This window comes from Numenius arquata, chromosome 3, assembly GCF_964106895.1.
Source record: "Numenius arquata chromosome 3, bNumArq3.hap1.1, whole genome shotgun sequence".
NCBI classification, from domain to species: domain Eukaryota; kingdom Metazoa; phylum Chordata; class Aves; order Charadriiformes; family Scolopacidae; genus Numenius; species Numenius arquata.
Window position 1 is genome coordinate 77,296,786 of NC_133578.1, and position 20,907 is coordinate 77,317,692.

The 20,907-nt window shown below is 51.5% G+C and overlaps 1 protein-coding gene across 1 annotated transcript in view; it reads left to right on the forward strand.

Annotated features, from left to right (window-relative positions):
* SCRIB (scribble planar cell polarity protein) overlaps positions 1-20,907 on the forward strand; it is a 97,339-nt gene that overhangs the window by 64,025 nt on the left and 12,407 nt on the right. The window contains exons 29-41 of the mRNA XM_074145821.1: positions 916-999; positions 5,722-6,129; positions 8,640-8,708; positions 11,649-11,699; positions 12,229-12,270; positions 12,369-12,371; positions 13,105-13,230; positions 14,904-15,011; positions 16,254-16,301; positions 16,489-16,654; positions 17,775-17,943; positions 19,426-19,515; positions 19,823-20,011. Coding sequence (XP_074001922.1) covers positions 916-999; positions 5,722-6,129; positions 8,640-8,708; positions 11,649-11,699; positions 12,229-12,270; positions 12,369-12,371; positions 13,105-13,230; positions 14,904-15,011; positions 16,254-16,301; positions 16,489-16,654; positions 17,775-17,943; positions 19,426-19,515; positions 19,823-20,011 — 1,553 coding nt within the window. The remainder of the gene's footprint in view (positions 1-915; positions 1,000-5,721; positions 6,130-8,639; positions 8,709-11,648; positions 11,700-12,228; positions 12,271-12,368; positions 12,372-13,104; positions 13,231-14,903; positions 15,012-16,253; positions 16,302-16,488; positions 16,655-17,774; positions 17,944-19,425; positions 19,516-19,822; positions 20,012-20,907) is intronic.

Here is a 20,907-nt window from a genome sequence, read left to right on the forward strand (position 1 = left end):
AACAGTGTGAGTTGAGGTTGAGAAAAGATACTGTAGAGGAATTGTAGATTTGCCCTCTCAGATGTCTCCAGATCCAGCCTGGAAGCCTTTCTGGGTGCTCTTTGGGAGAAAACGGGTATGTATGTTGTTTTCTCCGCTCCCCCATGAGGGGGTGGATGTGTGCACGTGGGGGCAGGAGGAACAGTAGGTGTGTGACTATGGGGTGACCAAAGGCCCAGGGTGACGTGGTCTTTGTGGGGTTTCTCAAGCCTGGCCTCTGCCACGGGTCTCTGTGGTTGTGCTTGGAACAATTCCAGGGAGCTCACAGGACCACAGAGATGCTGGGAGGGCTGGAGCCCCTCTGCTGGGAGGACAGGCTGAGAGAGTTGGGGGGTTCAGCCTGGTGAAGAGAAGGCTCCGGGAGATCTTCAAGCCCCTTCCAGTCCCTAAAGGGGCTCCAGGAAAGCTGGGGAGGGACTCTTGATGAGGGAGGGGAGCCACAGGACAAGGGGGAAGGGTTTGACACTGAAAGAGGGGAGATTGAGATAACTGGGAGGAAATTCTTCCCCCTGAGGGTGGTGAGAGCCTGGCCCAGGTTGCCCAGAGAAGCTGTGGCTGCCCCATCCCTGGAGGGGTTCAAGGCCAGGTTGGAGGGGGCTTGGAGCAACGTGGTCTGGTGGGAGGTGTCCCTGCCCAGGGCAGGGGGTGGCACTGGGGGGGCTTTAAAGGTCCCTTCCCACCCAAGCCATTCTATGATTCTATGGTGCATTTCCAGGCAATGGGAACTTTCTGCAGAGTTTGGAGACAAGGCCTTGGTTATTACTCGGGGTGGTTTCCTTTTTTCAGTTGCTCTTTCTGGTTGATTTAGTTGACTTGTGGCCTGATCTCTTCCTGGTGTTTGTGTTTTCTTGCTCTCCCCCTTGCCCCCCTCTCCAGAACGTCACAAGCGAGCCCTTGAGACTGGACTATCGGACCCTGGCTGCGCTGCCGAGCAGTGGTCTCCAGAGAGTCAACCGCACCGTAAGTGAGGGGCTGCTGAGACATGGGTCCCTGCGCGGGGTGAGCCGTGGTTGCTCTCTTATCCCTCTCCTTGCGCCCTGGTGTGAGGGATGCATCAAAAGAAGGGTGGCCAGCAGGGCGAGGAGGGGTTCTGCCCCTGTGCTCCGCCCTGGGGAGACCCCACCTGGAGTCCTGTGTCCAGCTCTGGAGCCCTCAGCACAGGAAGGACATGGACCTGTTGGAACTAGATGATCTTTAGATGATCTTAGGTTGGAACTAAATGATCTTTAAGGTCCCTTCCAACCCAAACCATGCTGTGGTGGTGCTCTCTGCAGAGGAAAACAGGGACACGGAGCTGTGGTTGACTTTGAACACTGTCTGAAATGGGGGGTCGCCACAAAGAAAAATTGGGATAAGAAAATGAGGAGAGCAGAGAGCCAGGGCGCTTTCCAATTGGGAAATTGTGTAATTGCCAAGACGCAAAAAGAAGTGTCTGGAGCAGGGCAGAAAGAAGGAAAGTGTCTCAAACAAGCCCAGCAGGAGAGGAGGGTGGGAGAGCGCAGAGATTTATCATGGAAGGAGACAATTACTGGAAGCTGCGGAGGAGGGAGGGGAAGTTCTTCCCAAGACAGAAGGTGACAGTGTTGTGTGCGCAGTTCAGCTGTGAATTCATTGTGGGACTGTGTTTAGAAAGGGGGGCGGCTGCAGGGTGCTCATGTCAAAAGTGTTAAAAGTAAGTCAAAGTCCATCTAGGACTGTGAAAGTCAGTCACAATGACTGCATATCGTGACTTAGCCCTGACACAGCCTTGGAGACTCCTGCCCTGACCTACGTTCCAGACCCTGATACGAGATATGTGGCACCTCAGCCAAGAGAAAATCCAGATTTCACAAACTTCACAGATTACAAAGTCACCTCTCTCTCCTATGTTGTTTAAACTCTCACCTCACCTCTCCATCTCTGCTGCTCTTCTGTTCATGGTTTACCTTCCCTGCCTCATCCCTGTCGCACTGGGATCATCACACACATCCTCAGCCTTCACTTCCATTCCTTTCCTTCTCTGGCATCAAGACCACCCTTTGCTGTCACCATCGGATTCACCATTCCCGTTCCATCATTCCAGGATCACCTCTTTCACCTGTACTGTCTCCATCTCATTCCACTCAGACAGGTTCCTCCCCTGTTCCTCTCTCCTCTCCTTGACTTCAGGCCCTCTTGCTCTTCTGCTTCCACAGTGGTTGCAGCCCTGCTCTGCCTCACGTTGTTCCCCCCCCGACTCCCCAGCTCTTGCGTTTTCTCTCCTGGCTCTTCACACAGAAAAGCATTATCAGGAGAAGGTTTAATGTATTTTTAGCATCTCTTGGTGTAACTCAGCAGCTGGAGAGAAGGGGAGAGCCAGCCCTGTGTGAGCAGCTGCCTCTCTGCTGGGCAGCCCTTGTGTCACCCAGAGGGAGCAGCATTTGGGAACTGGTGCCGTGTCAGCCCAGGAACGCCAGTGCTGGAATGTGGGGCCGGACATGCTGGAATGCCGGGGCGTATGGGCGGCATCTATAAATGTCCCCTTGCAGGGAAAGGGCCAATTGGTGCCCATGGTTTATCTTTTTCCAGCTGTCGTTTGCCCAGCCCTGTCTTTGCTCTCTTTGAAAAAATCCATCTGCCTGGATGGTAGGTACGGGGGGAATGGGCTGCAGGGGCAGGAAGGTTCTGGTGCTCCTTCAGAGGCCGTCCCTCGCTGGGGGGGTGACCGCCAGGAAGACTCGGACAGGGATGGGTCTGGCCATCAGAAAAGCATAGTTTGAGTAACAGGTTGTCTGTCTCCAGTCGGTCCCACTGGATTGAGATCACTATTGCCCAGTTCCCACAGTATTTTTTTCTTTCTTCCTGTCTCTAGACCAACTCTCCCACCACGTACTTTCTCCTCCAAACAGTGTCTACTTATCTTTTCTTCCCATATAGTTGGGAAGGGGGCTGTGGGGCCTGCTGTTCTTCCCGCTGTTGCGGGTGCAGAGCTCTGTTGTGACCGCTGTAGGTTGCGGGTGGAATTTGTCATGAGGCTTCCCCAAGAATTGCCCCCAAAGAAGGGGGCAGATGGCTGTCTGTCTCAGATTAGTCTCTGTTGCTGCCTACTGGTCGTGTTGTGAGCAAGATTGAACAAAGGCTTGCTGAGACGCAGGCCTGTTTGGTTTGTATACTTTAAAACCCCAACTGAAAAATTCCAGTGGAAAGTTGGGTGATGCCCTGTGGCTGTGCCAGCTTCTCGGTAACTGGTGTCTGCAGAGTCCAGCGCACGTCCATGCCTGGGGGCTGCCACTGCAGTGATTAAAGAGCCGTTATGGTCTCTGTCTTCTGCATAGTACAGGCTTGGAAACCGTACCCACGAGTGACTGCATCTTGCCACAGCAAACCAATCACAGTCTAGGTTTGTTCTCTGGGCTTTAAGAAATGGAGAAGACTTTATATCGCTCAGCATCTCACCGTGATTAGTTAATTAACAGTCTGTACTTTCTAGTCTGAATCTATTTATCTTCAGTTTCTAGCCATTGGTTCTTTCTCTGTACTTGTTCATTCGATTTAAACTCGGATTTGTTTTAGTGTCTGGGGCGAAGTGGTGGATTGGAGCCGCAGATCTTTTCTTCTGTATCCGCTGCAGAGGGCACAGGGTGAAACAGGATTGTCCCCTCTGTGGGACGGGGGGTGACAGAGGCACGGCTGGGAGGAGCACACCACATTGCCAGAATCCTGGCTCACCCAAAATAGAAATTGTTGCTTCTCTGATAAAAATAGCAGAGGGAGCGAGGCATCCTGCAGAAGCGCCGGAGATGAAAGCGAGGGGTAGGTGCAGCTCGGCTCCAGTCGTGTCCATGAACAGAGCAGGCATTGAGGCTCCCCATGCAGCCTTGGTGAGGTGCCCATCTCCACAGTGCCCCCAAAGCATCGTTCACTTTTTCCCAAAGCAGGCCTTGAAGGGGGGGGACTCACCTGGAGCCCAGGCTGGTCAGGGTTTGTGCTATTCTTGGCTCAGGAAAGCACTGGAGCCATCGGAGGGCTCCAGCTGCAGGACCCACAGACCCACTTTGCAGTGGTGATTCTGGCAGGGTTTTCGTTACAGCATCCCCAGGGAGCAAATAATGTTCCTGGAAGTACTTTTTTTTGCTTGGCATAACTTCACGTGCACTAGAGCTCTTGCTACTGTGTTTTGTTGCCCTCTGGGAAAAGAAGGTTGGAATTTGGGGTGGTTTTGGCAGGTTTTTCTTTACATTGGAAAGTCACATAGCTGCAATAGCAGAATGTCTAAGGGTAGCACAGGCTTCACTGTCTGAAGACATACAGACAGTAGGAGCCGGGGCGCTGCCCACCACTGCTGTAGGTGGGATTGGGGCTGGGGGGTTAGGGGAGGGCTTCATGAATTCCTGAGCCTCTCAGCTGCCATCATAGTCCCCGGCCCACCCAGCCCCGCAGAGCTATTTTTATGGATGCTGCCATGACACAGGGGCTGGAGAATGTGCTCTGAGCAGGAGAGGTCTTTCTGCTGCCCGGCAGGGACCGGGAAAGAAGGAGATCTGATCGTTGCTCTCTGGTTATCTCTGCTTCCCTGAGAGAAGGCTTTGGCGGGGGTAACAGCATTAGAAGAGGAAAGGTCAGTGCTTCATCGTGGACGGGTGTAGTTGAGCCTCAGTAGAACTGGAGCTCGGTTTCAGTCCTGCTTTTGCAGGGGTCTGTGTTCTGTTAGCTGTTATTTAACTCCCTGTTATTTATTGGTGTGTATTTGGATGAAGTGGGGCCATAAAAGCATATTTGCCTGTGCAGGGGTGGTGGAGCTGCAGGGGGTAGATATGGTGGTAACTGTACGGAATGCAGTGGAGCAAGAGGTGACACAGCTGGAACTGCTGGGAAGTGTCATGGCACGGGACAGTTGATGTTGGGCCGTCGTGGTGGTGGAGTGGGGTTGAGGATGAGGGCTGGAGCCCCTCTGCTGTGAGGAGCAGCTGAGAGAATTGGGGGGTTCAGCCTGGTGAAGAGAAGGCTCCGGGAGATCTTCAAGCCCCTTCCAGTCCCTAAAGGGGCTCCAGGAAAGCTGGGGAGGGATTCTTGATGAGGGAGGGGAGCGATGGGACAAGGGGGAAGGGTTTGACACTGACAGAGAGGAGATTTAGGTGAGATAATTGTGAGGAAATTCTTCCCCCTGAGGGTGGTGGGAGCCTGGCCCAGGTTGCCCAGAGAAGCTGTGGCTGCCCCATCCCTGGAGGGCTTCAAGGCCAGGTTGGAGGGGGCTTGGAGCAACGTGGTCTGGTGGGAGGTGTCCCTGCCCGGAGCAGGGGGTGGGACTCGATGGCTTTTAAGGTCCCTTCCCACCCAAAGCATTCTGTGATTCCATGTGCCGCAGTGAGATGGGGGAGGACGTGTGGTTGTGTGGGGTTTGCTGGAGAGCAGCAGCATTCCTGGTAAGTGCTGAGGTGCAGGCTGGAATGCGGAGGAGAGCTGGAAGCGTGCAGGGAGCGTGCTTGTGCCTGTCAGCTACCAGGTGTCTGTATTGCAAGGCCCTCTCTTGGAAGTGGCATTTGGAATCTTCACCAGACTGGTGGTAGAGGGAGAGAGGTAGGAGAGAGGGAAGGGGTGGTCGTGTGGACGTTAGTGCTCGAGTTCTTCTCTCTCCTGTCCTTCAGCATCAGCTCTGTGTGTTCTCCCTCCTCTCCTTTACTCTGTTCTCCTCATTTCTTTCTGACCCTTTTGTTTCCCTCTCAGCTCGTTCAGTATAATAAGCCCAGCTCCAGAATGGAGGGCGACTGCGCTCTGCTGTCTCTGCCAGTGGCCCAGGACAGCCGGGATTCATGCCCCGACGCGGCTGCCAGTCCCACCATTGGAAGCATGGCTGGCCCTCCCCGGGACCCCGCACCACCTGACCACTGTGCCCATGGGGCAGAAACGCCCCAGCCTGACCAGCAGCCTCCCATGGGTGGCCCCTTGTCCCAGGACCAGCCGCCAAAGACGCCAGAGCAAGAGTGCATGGTGGACTCCCAGCCCATCCTCTTCAGTGAGAACCCCTTCGTGGTGGCCAACCGCAGGGGGAAGGCGGCGGGCCAGGCCTGCCTGGGGGGGCCGCCCCTGGGCTATGGCAGGGGGGGAGTGCTGAAGACCAACGTTTACTCCAAGGCAAGCGGTCCCACGGCATGCTGTGTGCAGTCCCCCCCTCCAGGCCACCCCTGCGCATGTACCGGGCAGCACGAGGCCCATGTGGGGCCGGTCCCACCTAACACATGTCCTTCTCCAGCCTTGCCTGGGCAGTGAATGGTCTTCCAGCCACTAATGAACCCATTATTGCCCCGTGTGTCTGCTGCTGAGCTCCCCTGCTGAGGGGAGAGGAGGTGTCAGGAGACTTAGGGACTTTGAAGAACACAAGTCTTGTGAGGAGCGGCCGAAGGAGCTGGGGGGATTCAGCCTGGAGAAAAGGGGGCTGAGGGGAGACCCCATCGCTCTCTACAACTCCCTGAAAGGAGGGTGTAGCCAGGGGGGGTCGCTCTCTTCTCCCAAGGAACAGGCCATGGGACAAGAGGAAATGGCCTCAAGTTGGGCCAGGGGAGGTTTAGGATGGATACTGGGGAAAATTCCTTCCTGGAAAGGGTTGTGAAGCCTTGGCAGAGGCTGCCCAGGGCAGTGGTGGAGTCGCCATCCCTGGAGGGATCAAAAAGCGGGGCAGAGGTGGTGCTGAAGGACATGGGTCAGTGGTGGGTTTGTCAGTGCTGGGTTGATGGTTGGACTCCCATCAGCTGAGAGGTCCCTTCCAACCCAGACCATTCCATGATTCTGTGACGTCCCTGTGTCTCTGGGTGAGCAGGAGTTGGTAGGAGCCGTGGCGTTCCCGGCTGCCGTGGTTGTGGGTGGGAGCTGGCAGGGGGGTAGAAGAACAATGGTGGTGTCACACTTTGGGTATCTGGGCCTGAACAAACACAGCGGCTTCTAGACTCTGCTGCGTCAGAGCAGCTGACATGGTTCATCCGCAGCCCACGAGCACTCTCTTCTTTGAAATGACACGTTTCAGTATATCTAGACTTTTAGGTTTCAAGTATTTTTCTTCCTGCCTTGGGAAACCTGTCTGTATTTAACTTTCTGGCTCTCGCACAGGAAGCCTGTGGCAGAGCAAGGACTAGACCCAGAGATACTGTGTTCCAGATCAGCACCACATCACTCTTACCTTCCTTTCTCAGCCCTTTCGGGTGTCTGAAAAGCAAGAGAAGCAAAATGAATGGCACACACACAGAGAAGAAAAAACAAACAGACAAACCAACACCCAGCTGTGGTTCTTGTAGATGTTTTTAGCCTAGTTCCTTGGTGACAATTTGTTTTTCACAGCTGTGTAAGCAGGTAACCATAGAGCGAGGCACCTGGTTGATCCTCTGTAGCATCTCAGTGTATTAGAAGCCAAAGACTGTGGTTTGGACATTACAGACATCCAGGTTTAGAGTTCAGAAGATGAAAAGAGCAGCAGTCACAAAGCACTGACCCTTTGGGGGGCTTTTATGCCAGCTCAGCTGTCACCGGTCTGGAGTGTCACAGTTGGCTGGAGCTGCTCTCCTTCCAGGTTGCTGTCAAAAGGGATCAGTTCCCCGTCTGCACTTTCTCCTCCTGCATTCTGGCACCAGAACTGGAGCAGTCGGTGTCAGCCAGGCTGGGGAGCTGAAATCCCTGAAAAACAGTACTGTAGAAAGCTCCTTCCTTGGTGAATTGAACTGGGTGTGCTGGAGCATGGGAGGACTTGGGGAGCAGCAGCCAGGGGCAGGGTGACCGAGAGCCCTCTCTGCCGGGGAGGGATGGAGGCAGATCAGTTGATACTGCCATTCTCTGTCCTGACAGTGCTAAGAAGGGTCAGATGTTTTCTGTGCTCCCATATAAACTTCGGATTACAGCTCCTGGTCAGTAGAAACACCATTGCCCAAGGCTGACTTGAATCTAATTAACTTGAATCACCACTGCCTGGCTCTGGCATTAATGATTGCCGAACCCTCCATTTGCTTAAACAGTTCTCTGAATCCCAAATGACCTGTTTCCGCCTTTAGGCATCTAAAATACTTTTTAAATCGTTCTCCTTAGTCCCGTGGACAGACTGCAGGGAACTGCTGGGATGCTGCTCTCTTGTAGCCGTTGGGGTGGCCCAGCCTGAGTGTTGGTGATGGTGGGTTCCCCTGGAAGGGGTGAGACCCCGTCTTCCCTGTGCTCTGGGCTACTCATAGAGGTGTCACCAGCTGGCGAACAGCAATGGATGTGGCTGGGGGTGAATCTTGTCCCCTTTCATGCCTTTGCATAGTCTCTATCCAGCAGGTTGCCAAGACTGTGGCCCAGTCTGTGGAGGGCTGGGGAGAAGTTGTGGGGAGGGGATTCCTGGGGATGAAGACAGGAGGTTGACCCCAAGTCAGTTGGCCTTGCAGGACATTTAGCTGTGAATGTTTAATGTCATTCCCTTCCTGTTTCTAGTGCTTTTTGCAAGTTCCTGCCCTGTGACAGCTGCTGCTGGGCCCGTTGCTAACTCTGCTCTGGCAAGGAGGTGGCACATTCGGCCTCAGCTGGACATCGGTGGTCTCCCTCACCTCCTTGGTCTCACCACCAAGGGAGAGGCATGGAAGCTGCTGCTCCACAGTAACTGTCTGCCTTTGTCTTCTCTCTTCCAGGCTCCTGCAGGCGAGTCTGGGACGGGCAATTCCAGGCGTGAAACCCCCTATTCGCCTGGTAACCAGCAGGTGAGACTGGCCGCGGGACGGGCAACGCAGGGAAGGGCAGGGAGGCAAACGGCACCAGGGCGGAGGAAGCTGAGAGTAGCCTCCATCCCTGAGAGCCGTACCTTCCAGGTGGAGGGGCGTCCAGCAACTAGAGAACTAGGAGAAGAACCTCTGCTCTTTCAAAGTGTCTGGGAGACCCAGGAGTGTAACTCACTGGTCATAAACTCAGTGGAAAGTTATTGCTGTGAGGTGTGACAATTAGCAGGGTAACGAGCAGGGTAGTACTGAGAGTGACCACAAATGGTTGTTGTCTCTTTTGAGAGTGGCCTCACCGGTGCCTTATACAGAGACCGTTTCATTCTGGCAATTGGTATGTCAGAAGAAATGGAGAAGTCAAGATTTGGAGAATCATCTCGGGTCTGTAAACCCATGCTCCTCGGCCTCCGGAGAGATCCCTAGTTCTGACTGTGGCGCTGCCAGCCGCCCCCATCGGCTGTTTGGAGGAAAATTGACAGATCCTGCAGCAGGGGATGATATTCTAAAACTCTGGTTCCAGGAAAAGGCCAGCTTCCACTCCGAAATGGGAAGTTTCTTTATTCCTTGTAATTTAGGGTTTCTTTTGTAAACATGACCTATTCTCACTAGCCAATCTTATTCCTCATATTAGCTCTGATCTTTTCTTTTTGAATCTTGCCTTAATCTTTAATCCTGTGGCAGTGGGTTTCACAAGTTAGTTGAGCCTTTTGAAGTTAGATATCCTTAAATGGATCTCTTAAATTTTCCCTTCACCATAATTACATGTTAATGGTTTTTATATTAGGGGTCTGGAATGAACTGGAAGTTGTACTTTGCACTCTGTCCTTGGTCACTTTGTGCCTGTTGCATTCCTTTTGGAGTCCAACAGCTCTCCAACTGCCTGGTCCCACCAGCTCTGGTACTCACCTCATAGCCGAGCCCTTTCAGTTCTCAAAGCTGGACAGAAGCTGTCTGCTCTTTTTGCTGGGCCAGTCCAGCTGAGCGAGGAGAACTGCGTCACCTTGGGGTGAGGTGACAGTTAACACTGAGGACAAGGGGCAGGGCCATGTGGCTGGGAGCAGCGAACAGGACAGAGGAGCCACAGTGATAACAGTTCTGTTCCTCTGTTGCGTCCTTGGCCTCTCCTGCATCTCCCTTGGTTCTTGGATCCTTTGAGTGACCACCAGGGACAATTGGAAGAAGATGCTATTCATTATAGTACTGCTATTTCAGTGCTTTCTCTTCCAGCTGCATGTATTCACTTACTATTTTCTGAGAGCAGTTGCATACACTGATGGGAGGCTTATTTGGGGCTGTTTCTCTGTAAGTTTTCCTTTTACCACAAGTGCAGATTTTTTTTGAGATTGGGTTCTTTCTATCTAGAAGGAATGGGGTGTGGATGATACTCCTTATTATACAGTACAAGATCTAGGTATTAATTTGCTCTTTCTTTAAAGAGCCTCAGCTGAAAAAGAAGCCCAAATCGCAAAGGGTGGCCATGGAGCTGCTCATAGAACAATTTAGGATGGAAGGTCTGGTCTAAGGCCACACTCGGAGTAGGTCCAATTCGATCAGGTTGCTCAAGGCCACGGCCAGTTAAATGTTGAACACCTCTGCAGATGGAAAGTCTACATCTTTCTAGATGCCAGCTCCAATATCTGACTACTCTCATTGTGATTTTCTTTTTTTAAAACTTGCATTTGGATGGAAGGTCCCTTGTTCCAATTTGTCATCAGCAACTTCTGTAGTGCCCCTGATGTTTTTATCAGTGTCTTGGCACTGGGGGCTTGGTGCCAGTGTCCTGGCCACTAGCAGGCATTTGCCTTTCCAGTTTTAAGCCAGATGTCTCCAATTCTCTGTTACGTAGCGTTTGCTGTGATTTGTAGTCTATTCTGTCACTTCAGGGCTTTTATATCATGAGTTCCCTGTAGCTCGAGCAACATCTTGAATAATCTATCCAGCTTTTTTCTTGTTTTTCTCTTTTATCTCTCTGTTCAGAGATACACATGCCATGAGAGATTCTATTAATTTCTTAAAGCATTTATAGCCAATTCCATTACTTTGTCCTTTATTTTAGCCTTTAAGCTCTTCAGCAGATTTGCTCACTGCTGTCATTTCTGAGATCTGGTCTGTGCGTCATTTCAAAAGCCTTTTTTCCTGACTCGGTCTGTGGCTGTTACGAACTGGTGGCTCTGGCAGTTGTTCCTGGAGGTGCCTCGCTGTGGCAATGCCGAGCCATCACTCTCACCAGCGGCATCCCCAACCCTGCGCTCTGTACCTGAGCTTTCTGCCACATTTACACGATTCCACACTTTTTGGATCAGAGCCTTCTGCAGCAGTCACCTGGGTGTCAAGTGAGGCTGTGTCTGGTAGATGTAGTTCTCTCTGGACAATGAATGTTCTACACAGTGGAACAGGTCCCACAGATAATACTGAGGGATGCAGGGCAATCACTAGCTCATGGCTTGTACATTTTCTGGGGATTCAGGACACTTGACCTTCAGGTTGTTGCTCTGCAGCAGAAGTTCCAAGGTATCGCATCTCTAATTCTCTGCCGCCATCTATTTTTAATGTAAATTCTTTGGTTTATGACATCTTGTAGTCCAGCCAGAGTTTGCAGGCTTATTTCAGAGCTCTCGGAGACTGGCTGAGGGAGGTTGAATCCTCTGTCCCGAGGGTGGTGTCATGCTGGTCCTGCCTGGCCGTGGGTCCTGCGAGCGCCTGGTGGGAAGGAAGGAGGTGCTGGTGGTGGGTCGGTGCTGAGGAGGGCAGAGGGGCTCTCCCTGTGGCGGGTGGCGAGGACCTGCCTGGGGAAACCCACAGCTCCGGGCAGCGGCAGCCTCTGCGCCGGGAAAGGTGCTCGTCTCAGGCGGAAAACCCGGTCTCTTCGTTTTCTCTCCCCTTCTCTCTGCCCTGCCGACCCTCCCTGGTGTTGCCCCTCTCCAGCGGCCTGCAGCCCCTCGGCCCGCTTGCCTGCCGGGCAGGGAGACCCGCTTTGTAAGTGCCCGTGGGTGTGCGGTGTGCGCTGCTGCTCCTGCTCTTCGCCCAGCCTCCGCCTCCCCCTCCCTGGCTACTTGCCCCCCCGGTGCCCGTGGCCACCAAGGGGCCGTTCCCTGCTAGCCACGGCTGAGATGGCATCTGCGAACGCTGCCTGGCAGAGGAGCTGTGGTGCTGATGGCTTTGGCTCAAGCGCAGAGGGCAGGGGGTGTAAAATGGTGTAAAAAGTGTGTAAAAGGACTGGCTGAGCTGCTGTGGAGAGGGCGGGGGGTCAATGCCCGGAGAGGTGCGGAGAGAGTCGGGAATGCCATCCCCACGGCAGAGGAGCCGGGAGAAGCTCCTGCGGGTGGGCTCCAGGCTGCACCTCAAATGGAGAAGAAGGTATGGTGGGGAGTGCTGCAGGACCTGGGGGGTGGCAGGGCAGGGGGGGCTTGGAGTTGGGAGTTTTGTGTTGCTTTTTATATGGAGCGGGGTAAACTGAAGGGTCCCCGTATGGGCTCCAAATTTACAGCTGTATTTCTGTTTTCAGGCTTCCATTAACTTCATTACATCACAGGATGACAGTAAATCGGTGAGTACATCCACCGTGAGATGTCATCGCCGTGTCCCTGTGCATCCTGCAGCACAGAGCTTGTCTCCTCCTCCTGTGTGTGCTCCCTTCCAGCCCAGCAAGTCCCGCTGTTGCCTCTTACTCTGTCTTCTTCACTCCTCATATACCTCATTTTTACAAATGCACTGCCTTAAGTAGTGTCAATTTGAAAACCTGATGCAAGTGTTTTTGCAGCTTTTATTCCTGTTTGCCCTTGCAGCTTTCACTCCTCTCGTTGTTGCTCGTTTACTCAATTCCTGCTTCTGCTCTCGTTAGTATTAGAGGTTTTGTTCATTTCTACACAGCATCCAACAGCGATGGCATCGAGGTCGGATCTCAGGCTCCTGTCTCTAATGTCTGCATTTCTAATTGGAGCCCCTGGTGGGTCTCAGTTCATTTTCATCCCCAGCTTTTGCCCGTACCTGTTCCTGGCTGGTGTTTCCTGCTGCATCTTCCCTTCATGATGCTTCCCTTCTCCAGGCTTTGACATCCTCGTGCTGTTCTCCTCTCACCTTTGCAGCTGCTGCAGTGGCAGATTCCTCCTTGTGTCCTGCCCTTCTCTGTAACCCTGCTCCTGTCCAGCCCTGACTTGTCTGAATCTCTTTGCCTGTCCAGAACACGTGCCCAGAGGCACCCATTGGTGTTGGCTTCAGTAGCTCTCCCTCCCGGTTGGTAGCTGAGGAGTTGAGCTCAGGTGCGTGGATTTGCCTCACTCACTCGCATGGCAGAAACATCTTGCTGCCCTAACTGCTCGTTTCTCTTCTCTCTCCCCTCTTCCTCTGCTTCCCCCCTGCTGTGTGGTACCGACACCACCAGACCAAGCCAGGCGTCATTCAGCCTCTTTCCCGAGTGCGACAAAACGCTGCCCCGCACAATTCGGAGGAGGGGGACAGCCCCAATCCCTTCCAGCAGTCCGAGCCGTGCTTCAGTGTCCAGAACTCTGTAAGTGGCTGTGGTTCCTTCTCCCTGAGCTCCATCTCTCTGCCCTCGGTTGCTCTCATGCCACTTTTTCCGGTGGGTAGGATGGACGCTCCCTCCTGGTGCTGGTTTGGGAGTTTAAAGATCATTAGCTGAGGCTGATCAGTGCATCCCATTCGTTTTTCTAACATAGATGAGCCTCACCAGCCTGCCCTGTGTCTTCACGCACCCCTTCAGGGAGTTAGCGTGGTTGAACCTGTGTCGTGGCTGAAATCCCCAGAGCAGTTGAAGGTTTAGATCCCTATTTATGAGGTGTTGCCTTCTGTCGAGGCATAAATCTTTCAGAACCTTTGTCTATCGATGTCTCGGAGCAAGAGCCAATACCATCTTGCTGATAATAAGTTTTATGATTTGCAAAATGATTGGTTTTGAAAGATTTGTAATCCCAGGGCTGTACACTGGTGGGAGAGAAGGATTCAGGTATTTTGGTCTTTTTCATGGCAGAAGCCTCATATACCTGCAGTACAGCCCTTCACTCTTTACTGGAGCTTGTATGACATGATACCAAATGAGGGACCTGATTTGCAGACAAACAGCTATATATAACCCATGCAATTGCCCAAGATTCACATATTTTACAATCTCTCTGACCTTGACATGCTGTTCTTTAGCCCATGGAGAAGGGAACATCATCCAACACTATACTTTAGCCTCAGTCCAGGACAAAGAAGAGCCACAAACACCTGAAACTGAGTTAGTGCAGCGAGAGGGACTGAAGGAGTGAATCAGCTAAAGGGGGTTTGATTTCTAATGGGAAGGAAGGTGGTGGTGTCATTTCCCCCCTGCTCCCATTCATTTCTGGGATGCTCTGAGCAGGTCATCCCAACTCCTGTTCCTCCCTGAGTGTGCTCCGAGGGGCCATGGGGGAGACGAGTGAGGAAGAGACCAGCAGAGACAAGTGACAGCCGTAGGAGGGTCCTCTTGGACCGTATCAGGTGTTTCTGAGTAAGTGAAGGGAAGATTTGAGATCAAAGGCGGGTGTTCTCTGGGCTGTGGGTGCCTGGATGGATGGATGGCAACTGTGGTTTAGGACACTGTGACCATCAGCCATGAAGCAGGTAGAAGTACACACTGGTCACGTTATAAACAGAAGTACAATGGCCACTGCAAAAACCAAAGACTAATAGATCCCTTCCCTTGAAGAAGGCCCCTTTAGTCAGAAATGCCAGGCAAGGCCAGGGCTTATCTTTAATTTTCTAATAAACTAAATGTAGCGTGTTCAGTCCTAAGTAGGGTCAGAGTCAACTGTGTAGCTTTCCTGTTCCAGCCCTTTTTGGCCACTGATTCAGGTATGCACATGCTACTTGAACTGGGTGGAAATCCTTAGGGACTGTGACAGCAACGTGGCTCCTTGGCCAAGAGATCAGTCACAACATCCTGGTCACGTCATTGAGGGTCTGTACCATCAGAGGCGTCATTTCCCCACCATCCGAGACATAAAACGGGGCTGTGATAACGTGTGCTGTTCATAGCATGTACACAACCTTGATTGTGTTTCTGCCCGAGCTGCAGGACCTGTCCCTTATATATTCTGTTCTTCAGGCTCCTCAGGGGGAGAGTTGTGTGTGTTTCCCCCGTGTTTGGGGTTTTTTTATAACATCTGTGGTTATCTCTACTGTTTGTCTTTGTCCCTGTAGCCAAAGCCACCCTCACCACCCTCTCCTGACGAGGTCCCGATCAATGTCAAGCAAGCATACAAGACCTTCGCCGCAGTGCCCTTGTCACACCCTCTGCTCGGGACACAGGTAACCCGTGCCGTTTGGGGAGCATGTGGGACATCAGAAGGTTGGGCATTGCAGGGAAGCATGAGAACAGGGAGGAGGCAGGCATTTGTTTCCTCCGAAGAGCTGTGGTGAAGGAGGGACGTGTTGAGGTCCCTGTGGAAGCTGGAGTCTGTTCCTGCTGCGGACACTCACCCTGCAGGATCCTGTCCATAAAATCACCAAGTCCTGGAAGCTCATTGAATTTCGTGTCGCTCTTACTCTCACTGGACATCAGGATGCTGTCCTGATATAAAGAAACTCTGTGAACTTTCAGAGTCCAGGGCCAGGCCAAACCTGTTCTGAGGACTTTTTTATTAGATTTTTATCTTTAACTTAATTGGAACTGCTCCTTCTCCCCACCATGTGTTCGAATCATGGACCCCTTCAGGCTTGAGGGGGCCTCTGGAGGACATCTGCCTCCATCCTCTTTGCAAAACAGGGCGGGCTTTGAAGGTGTATGAGGCTGCTCAGGCCCAGTCCACCTGAGTTCTGAATTTCCAGAAATGGAGATTCTGAGGTCGCTGTGGGCAATCTCCTCCTGTGTGTGACTGTCTGTGCTGTGAAGAGGATTTTTCTGTAGGTTTTATCAGAGTTTCTTTTACTACAATTTGAGTCTGTTGCCTCTCATCCTTTTTGCTGTTGAAGGTAGTCTGCTTGGTCTCTTCTTGTGCTTCCTTTTCATTTGTATAATTAACAAACTTTCATAGGTTTAATAACTCTTTGCCAGTTCTCGTTTTACCCTTACTGATTTCCAGTTCACAGATGGGTTTTGTGAATCCATTTCTTTTTCTGCCCCTTGTAGTTCTACTCATCCAATATTCTGTTATTTATTTGGGTAAATATGGATTTTTCTTTCCTGACAGTCTCTCCACCTCCTAGAAGTAAATTTTCAATAGATGCGTCTTTGATTTAAAGAAAGTCTAAGCTCCTCCATCCTAAGCTAAGCCTCTGCTCCTGTTCCTCACCTGTTTCCCCATGTTTTTCACTTTCTGCCCTTTTAAAAGTTGTCACCCTCTGTTTCTGTTTAGCCCTCAGTTTAACTCACAACTGCTAAGCCTGAAGTGGCTTTGTCTTGTGTTAATTCTGGGACTGTTGTGTGAACTATTCCATCAGTCAATGCCCGGGTCTGCTGCTGCATGTGACATTGGTGACACTTGGCTGGAGGGCAGGAGCAGTGGTAGAAAACTTCCTTTTTAGAATGTGCCCGTTTCTCTCTCTTCTCAGGAATTGCCTGGTCAGAGCGGCACAGAGAATCCCAGAAGTGCCCCAGAGGTGAGTTCTGGTGCCCGGAGCTGGAAATGGGATGGGGACTCGCAGGGGATTCAGGCTTTTCGGGTGGTGGATGTGGAGGCGGGATCATGGGGAGGCTGGGGAGGAGGAGGAGGGTGTGAAGGCCAGGGCCATGTGGGAGGTAGGTTTGGCTTGGTGGCGCGTGGGCAGTGCCCTGTGGTTCTTGCAGGTGGCCATGCACAGCCCTGGGGGACTGCACAGCCCTGAGCAGAGGTCCTTCCGTGAGAGGCAGAAGTATTTTGAGATTGAGGTGAAGCAGCAGCAGATGGACAAGCCCCCCAAAAGAGTCTCCTTGGTGGGAGAGGACGATCTGAAGAAGATGAAAGAGGAGGAAGGTATGTTAGAATCTGTGCAAGGAAATGTGTCCTGTTACAGGAATCCTTCCTCTGTGGGAGGCACAGGGAGCACGCACCCCACAAATCCAAAAAAGCACTTCCAAAAGCCCATGGGTGGTTATTCCTAAGGCCTGGTAACAGCCTGAAGCAAGTGGACGTTAAGGAGTTTTGTGGATGCTCCGCTGTTCCCGTGTGGGCTGGTGGAAGTGCCGTGGTATCAGGGTTTCCTGTAGCTGGGAAACACTGCAATAAAATTTAAGAAAGCTACTACAAACGATGATGTTTCTTTGTAAGCTGCCCGGGCTGTCAGGCAGCAACATGGGGCTGCTCCATAAGAAAATACAGCTGGAATTGGACTCCGGGGTTTGGGAGCTGTGACTGGTGCTTGCAAAGATTATAATAGAATTTCTTTTGTAAATTGTTGGGTTTTGTTGTCCGGGGGGTTTTTTCGTTTTATAAATAGCTAGTCTTCTTTCCCACCTTCCCTCCTCTGTTCCTGTTCAGGGGCTGTTTGCAAGTTTGTCCAGAGACTTAGAAACTGTCTCATTTTTACTTAGTAGTTCAGGAACATGGACACCTTTTAAGACAAGAGTAAGCTCATAAAAGATAGAAAGGAAGATAAGAAAAAGAGATTGCAACTTGTCATTTTGGGTTTCTTCAATGCGATGTGGCCAAAAGAATCCCAGGTCCAACGTAAGAAGTTGTCTGGGTATGTCAGACTCTCACTGGTGGCTGAAAGAGAGATGTAGGAGACACAAAGATCAAGATACAAAGGATGGAATGAGAGAAGGCAAGTTTCAGGCTTGCCTTTCAGCTTGTTTTGAGATTTGCTGAGTGGGGCAGATGAGGACAAACATCACCTCTAATCAGGATATCTCCAAGTACTAGAATTAAAATAAAAATAAATAAATAAAACCCTTTGGGGGACAGTGTAGAGTTTTTTGCATCTGAAGCATTAGTGAAGTGGAGGAGAAACAAAGGCATCCAAGGAGAGAGCACGGACTGAAAACGGCACGGACTTGGAGGGATGATGAGCGCAAGGACCTGCCCAGAGGTTACATCCTCGGGGGGGTTTAGTGAGCGCTTTGTGGTGTAAGATGAGTCTGTCTTACTTTGGCAGCTCGAAAACTGCAGCAGAAACGTACCCTTCTGCTGGAGGAAGAGGCAGAAGAGGAGGAGATGGCGAAGCAGGCGCCCGAGGTGAGCGTGCAGTCCAGTGTCATCATTGAAGGAGTCGAGTACAAGATCGAGAGACTCAATGGGAGGAGCAGCCAGTCTCCAGCCACTCGGTAAGACAGGGCTGGTAGCTCGCTGCCACCCACACACGTCAGAGCTGTCAGTCATCTTCAGGGAAGAGGGCTGGACAATTTTTCTCCTTCAGCATAGAACTGGGCAGGGTTTTCCGGCTCTTTCTTTTCAGAAGAATCTCTCCTTCAGCTGTCTGTGCACTTGGGTTTGTAGAGATGTTGATTTTTAGAGACAGCTAATTCAAGATAAGCCCTGGTGATCAACCTATGTTAGAGTTTAAAAAAACCTAAAAAGGCTTTTATTTCCTGGTTCTCCTGGACTCATCCTCCAGGTTACCTTGATGTGGTTTTTCTAATTCTTGGCCATAGGACTGGGGAAGGAGAAAAGGCTTCTCATAAGATTTCCAATTACAGTGGCTGAAAACACCCATCGTTTTGAATGTCATTTCTCTCCCTTGTTTCTGTCCAGTCTCTGTTGAGGAACTTCTCATGGAGACCTCCCACCTCCCGTGCTGTTGGGGCAGCTCGAGGGGAGGAGAGCGGCCAAACGCGAACCAGCCGCTTGGTTTGGGGTGAAAGTTGACTTATCCCTGCTGTTCTCATACTGAAATGTGGGAGGTCAGAGAGAGTAAGGCTGGATCCATCAGATGATTTTCAGTTGATTATTATTTCTGCTTCAACAAAGGCAAGGCAGTGGAATAGACTGTGTTTCTTGTATTTTGTTTCTTGTATTTTTTTTTTCATGCTAGAATAGAAACTAAAGTTTAATCAAAGTAAACTTGAGCAGTAAAAATAAGGGCTCAAAGTCATGATAAACTTTGTTGCTGCCACCTGACCCGCAGTAACCGCGTGGATGTTCTTAACGGGTGGAAAACAGGCTGGTGCAACCCCTTTTTAGTTCAGACCAAACCAAGCAGTGTCTGTGTGTGCAGAGCACAGGAGTGCAGGTGGTGACTGGCTCAGCTGATCTGAACGTTGCAGTGATTCAGTAATGAGCAAGTTTGCAGTAATTTGGTTGTGAGCACAGAGCCTCCATGTGTCCAGCAGTCGCGCGGGGAGAGCCAACACTGAGAATCGCTGTTCTGAGACCACTCAGGATTCACCCGAGCCCAGACGGGCACTCACTTAGAGCCCAGCAGGTCCCTCGTTAACATCCAGGCACCTCCGGCAGCAGCACAGGGAAACGCTGGGAGCAGCCGTGGCAGCTGGAAGGAGCCAGGCTGGAACTGGGCAAGAACTCATCAGCAAACACCTTCCATTGCACTGGAAGAGTGTGTGTCAGTGGATGGTTGGGCTCCACGTGAGGAGCTCTGATGTTAGGAGGCTCTCTGATGGTAGAGAGTATGAACATTTGTGAAATCAGGAAGGAAAGGCTTGCAGTGATGGTGCAGGAGCTGTTGAGCAAAATCTTTATGGGTTGTGTCTTCAGACTGAACTAGGTGTTGCGTTCTGGGGTCTGTTCCAGCCCTCTCTGGGCTGTGCCAGCCTGTGGGAGCCTTAGCTGATGTGCTTGTGTTCCTTCAGGCCCTCCGAGGTCAACGAGAACAGCAGCTCGCAGAGGAATTCACTGGAAGAGGGGATCAAGGCTGAGCAGAGAACCAACTCCATGTCTGGGTGAGCAGATTGGCAACATCCTCTGCCTGGGAGCTGCTGGGTGGTAGAGCAGATGCCACCTCCTTTTAGCAGCCGTAGGGTGTAAAAGGAAGGGTTTTGTGGAGAAAGTGATCAGAACCAACTTCTTAAGAGAAACTCACCTCTGTTTATGTGTCCTTCCATCTCCCAAGGTGACGTCCTTGGATGTGGTACTAAACCGTTGACTGGGGATGTTGGTTATCACCTTTTATCTTGAAAACAGGGGAACAGGAGTTGTGGTGGCCCAGGCCAGCCCACCTCACCTCTCACTGTTCCTCTCTCTGCCCAGGCTGAGTCCTTTGTACCTCGGAGCAGGGGATGCAGTGGCACCCGTGCGGACGGCCAAAGCTGAACGGCGACACCAGGAGCGGTTGCGAATGCAGAGTCCTGAGCTGCTGAGCGGCCAAGATAAGGAGCTTTCTCCAGCAGAACGTCGTGCTCTGGAGGCGGAGAAACGAGCTATGTGGAGGGCAGCACGGTGAGACACAAAAACCTTCACTCTTCGCTAGGCTAGTTCAGGAAAGGAGGACCTGCTGCATGTCTTTTGGATTACATGGTGTTAAAAACAGGGAACAAACGAGCCTTCGTTAGGGGAGGTCATATCGTACCTGTGAAGCATCAAACAGTGTGAAGCATCGCCGCTTGGCTGAGCTCATCTGCTTCCGAGCTGCATGAGTGAGGTGACTCTTGCATTTCAACAGTGCCTGCACAGTCGTGAAAACAGTGGAGTTTTATAAAAACGTAACTTCAGCGCCTTTATGTGATGGTGACTGCATTCCTCCCCGCTCAGCACACAGCTTCCACCTCCTTCGTAACACAGGAAAAAGATGGTATTTATTGAAGCTGCAAGGTGACAGGTTCAAAGTGAAAAATGGAAAGAGCATCTCACACAACCAGTGATAGATTCCCATATCTAGACATGTACAGACACATATCCAGTGCTAGACTGGAAAACTTGCTGAAGCCAAGAAATGAGCAAGATGAGTGCATTCTTATCCACACAAGCTGTTTCATTAGCTTGTGTTTGAATTGTTTTGGAAGAAAGAGAACTTCCTAGCTCAGAACTTAAGACCTGAAGTTAGTCCACGCATTTACTGTGTCATATAATTCCTTTCAAAATTGGTCAGCCTGCTCCTACAAGTAATTATAGTCTTCTTCCCATAACGTTCCTGTAGGAGGCATTCACAGGACAGTCTGAAACAGTCTCTTTTGGGGTTTGAGGGAGAATTTTTAGAGGATCAGGGCTGCCCGTGACTCCTCATGCTGGATAAGGCGCTGGAGGAGTGACCGTGAGTTGTGACACCACTTGGCAGTTCCCGTGTTTGTGCTTAGACGTGGGTGATAATGGTGTTGTCACCTTCTGGGAGGCTCTGA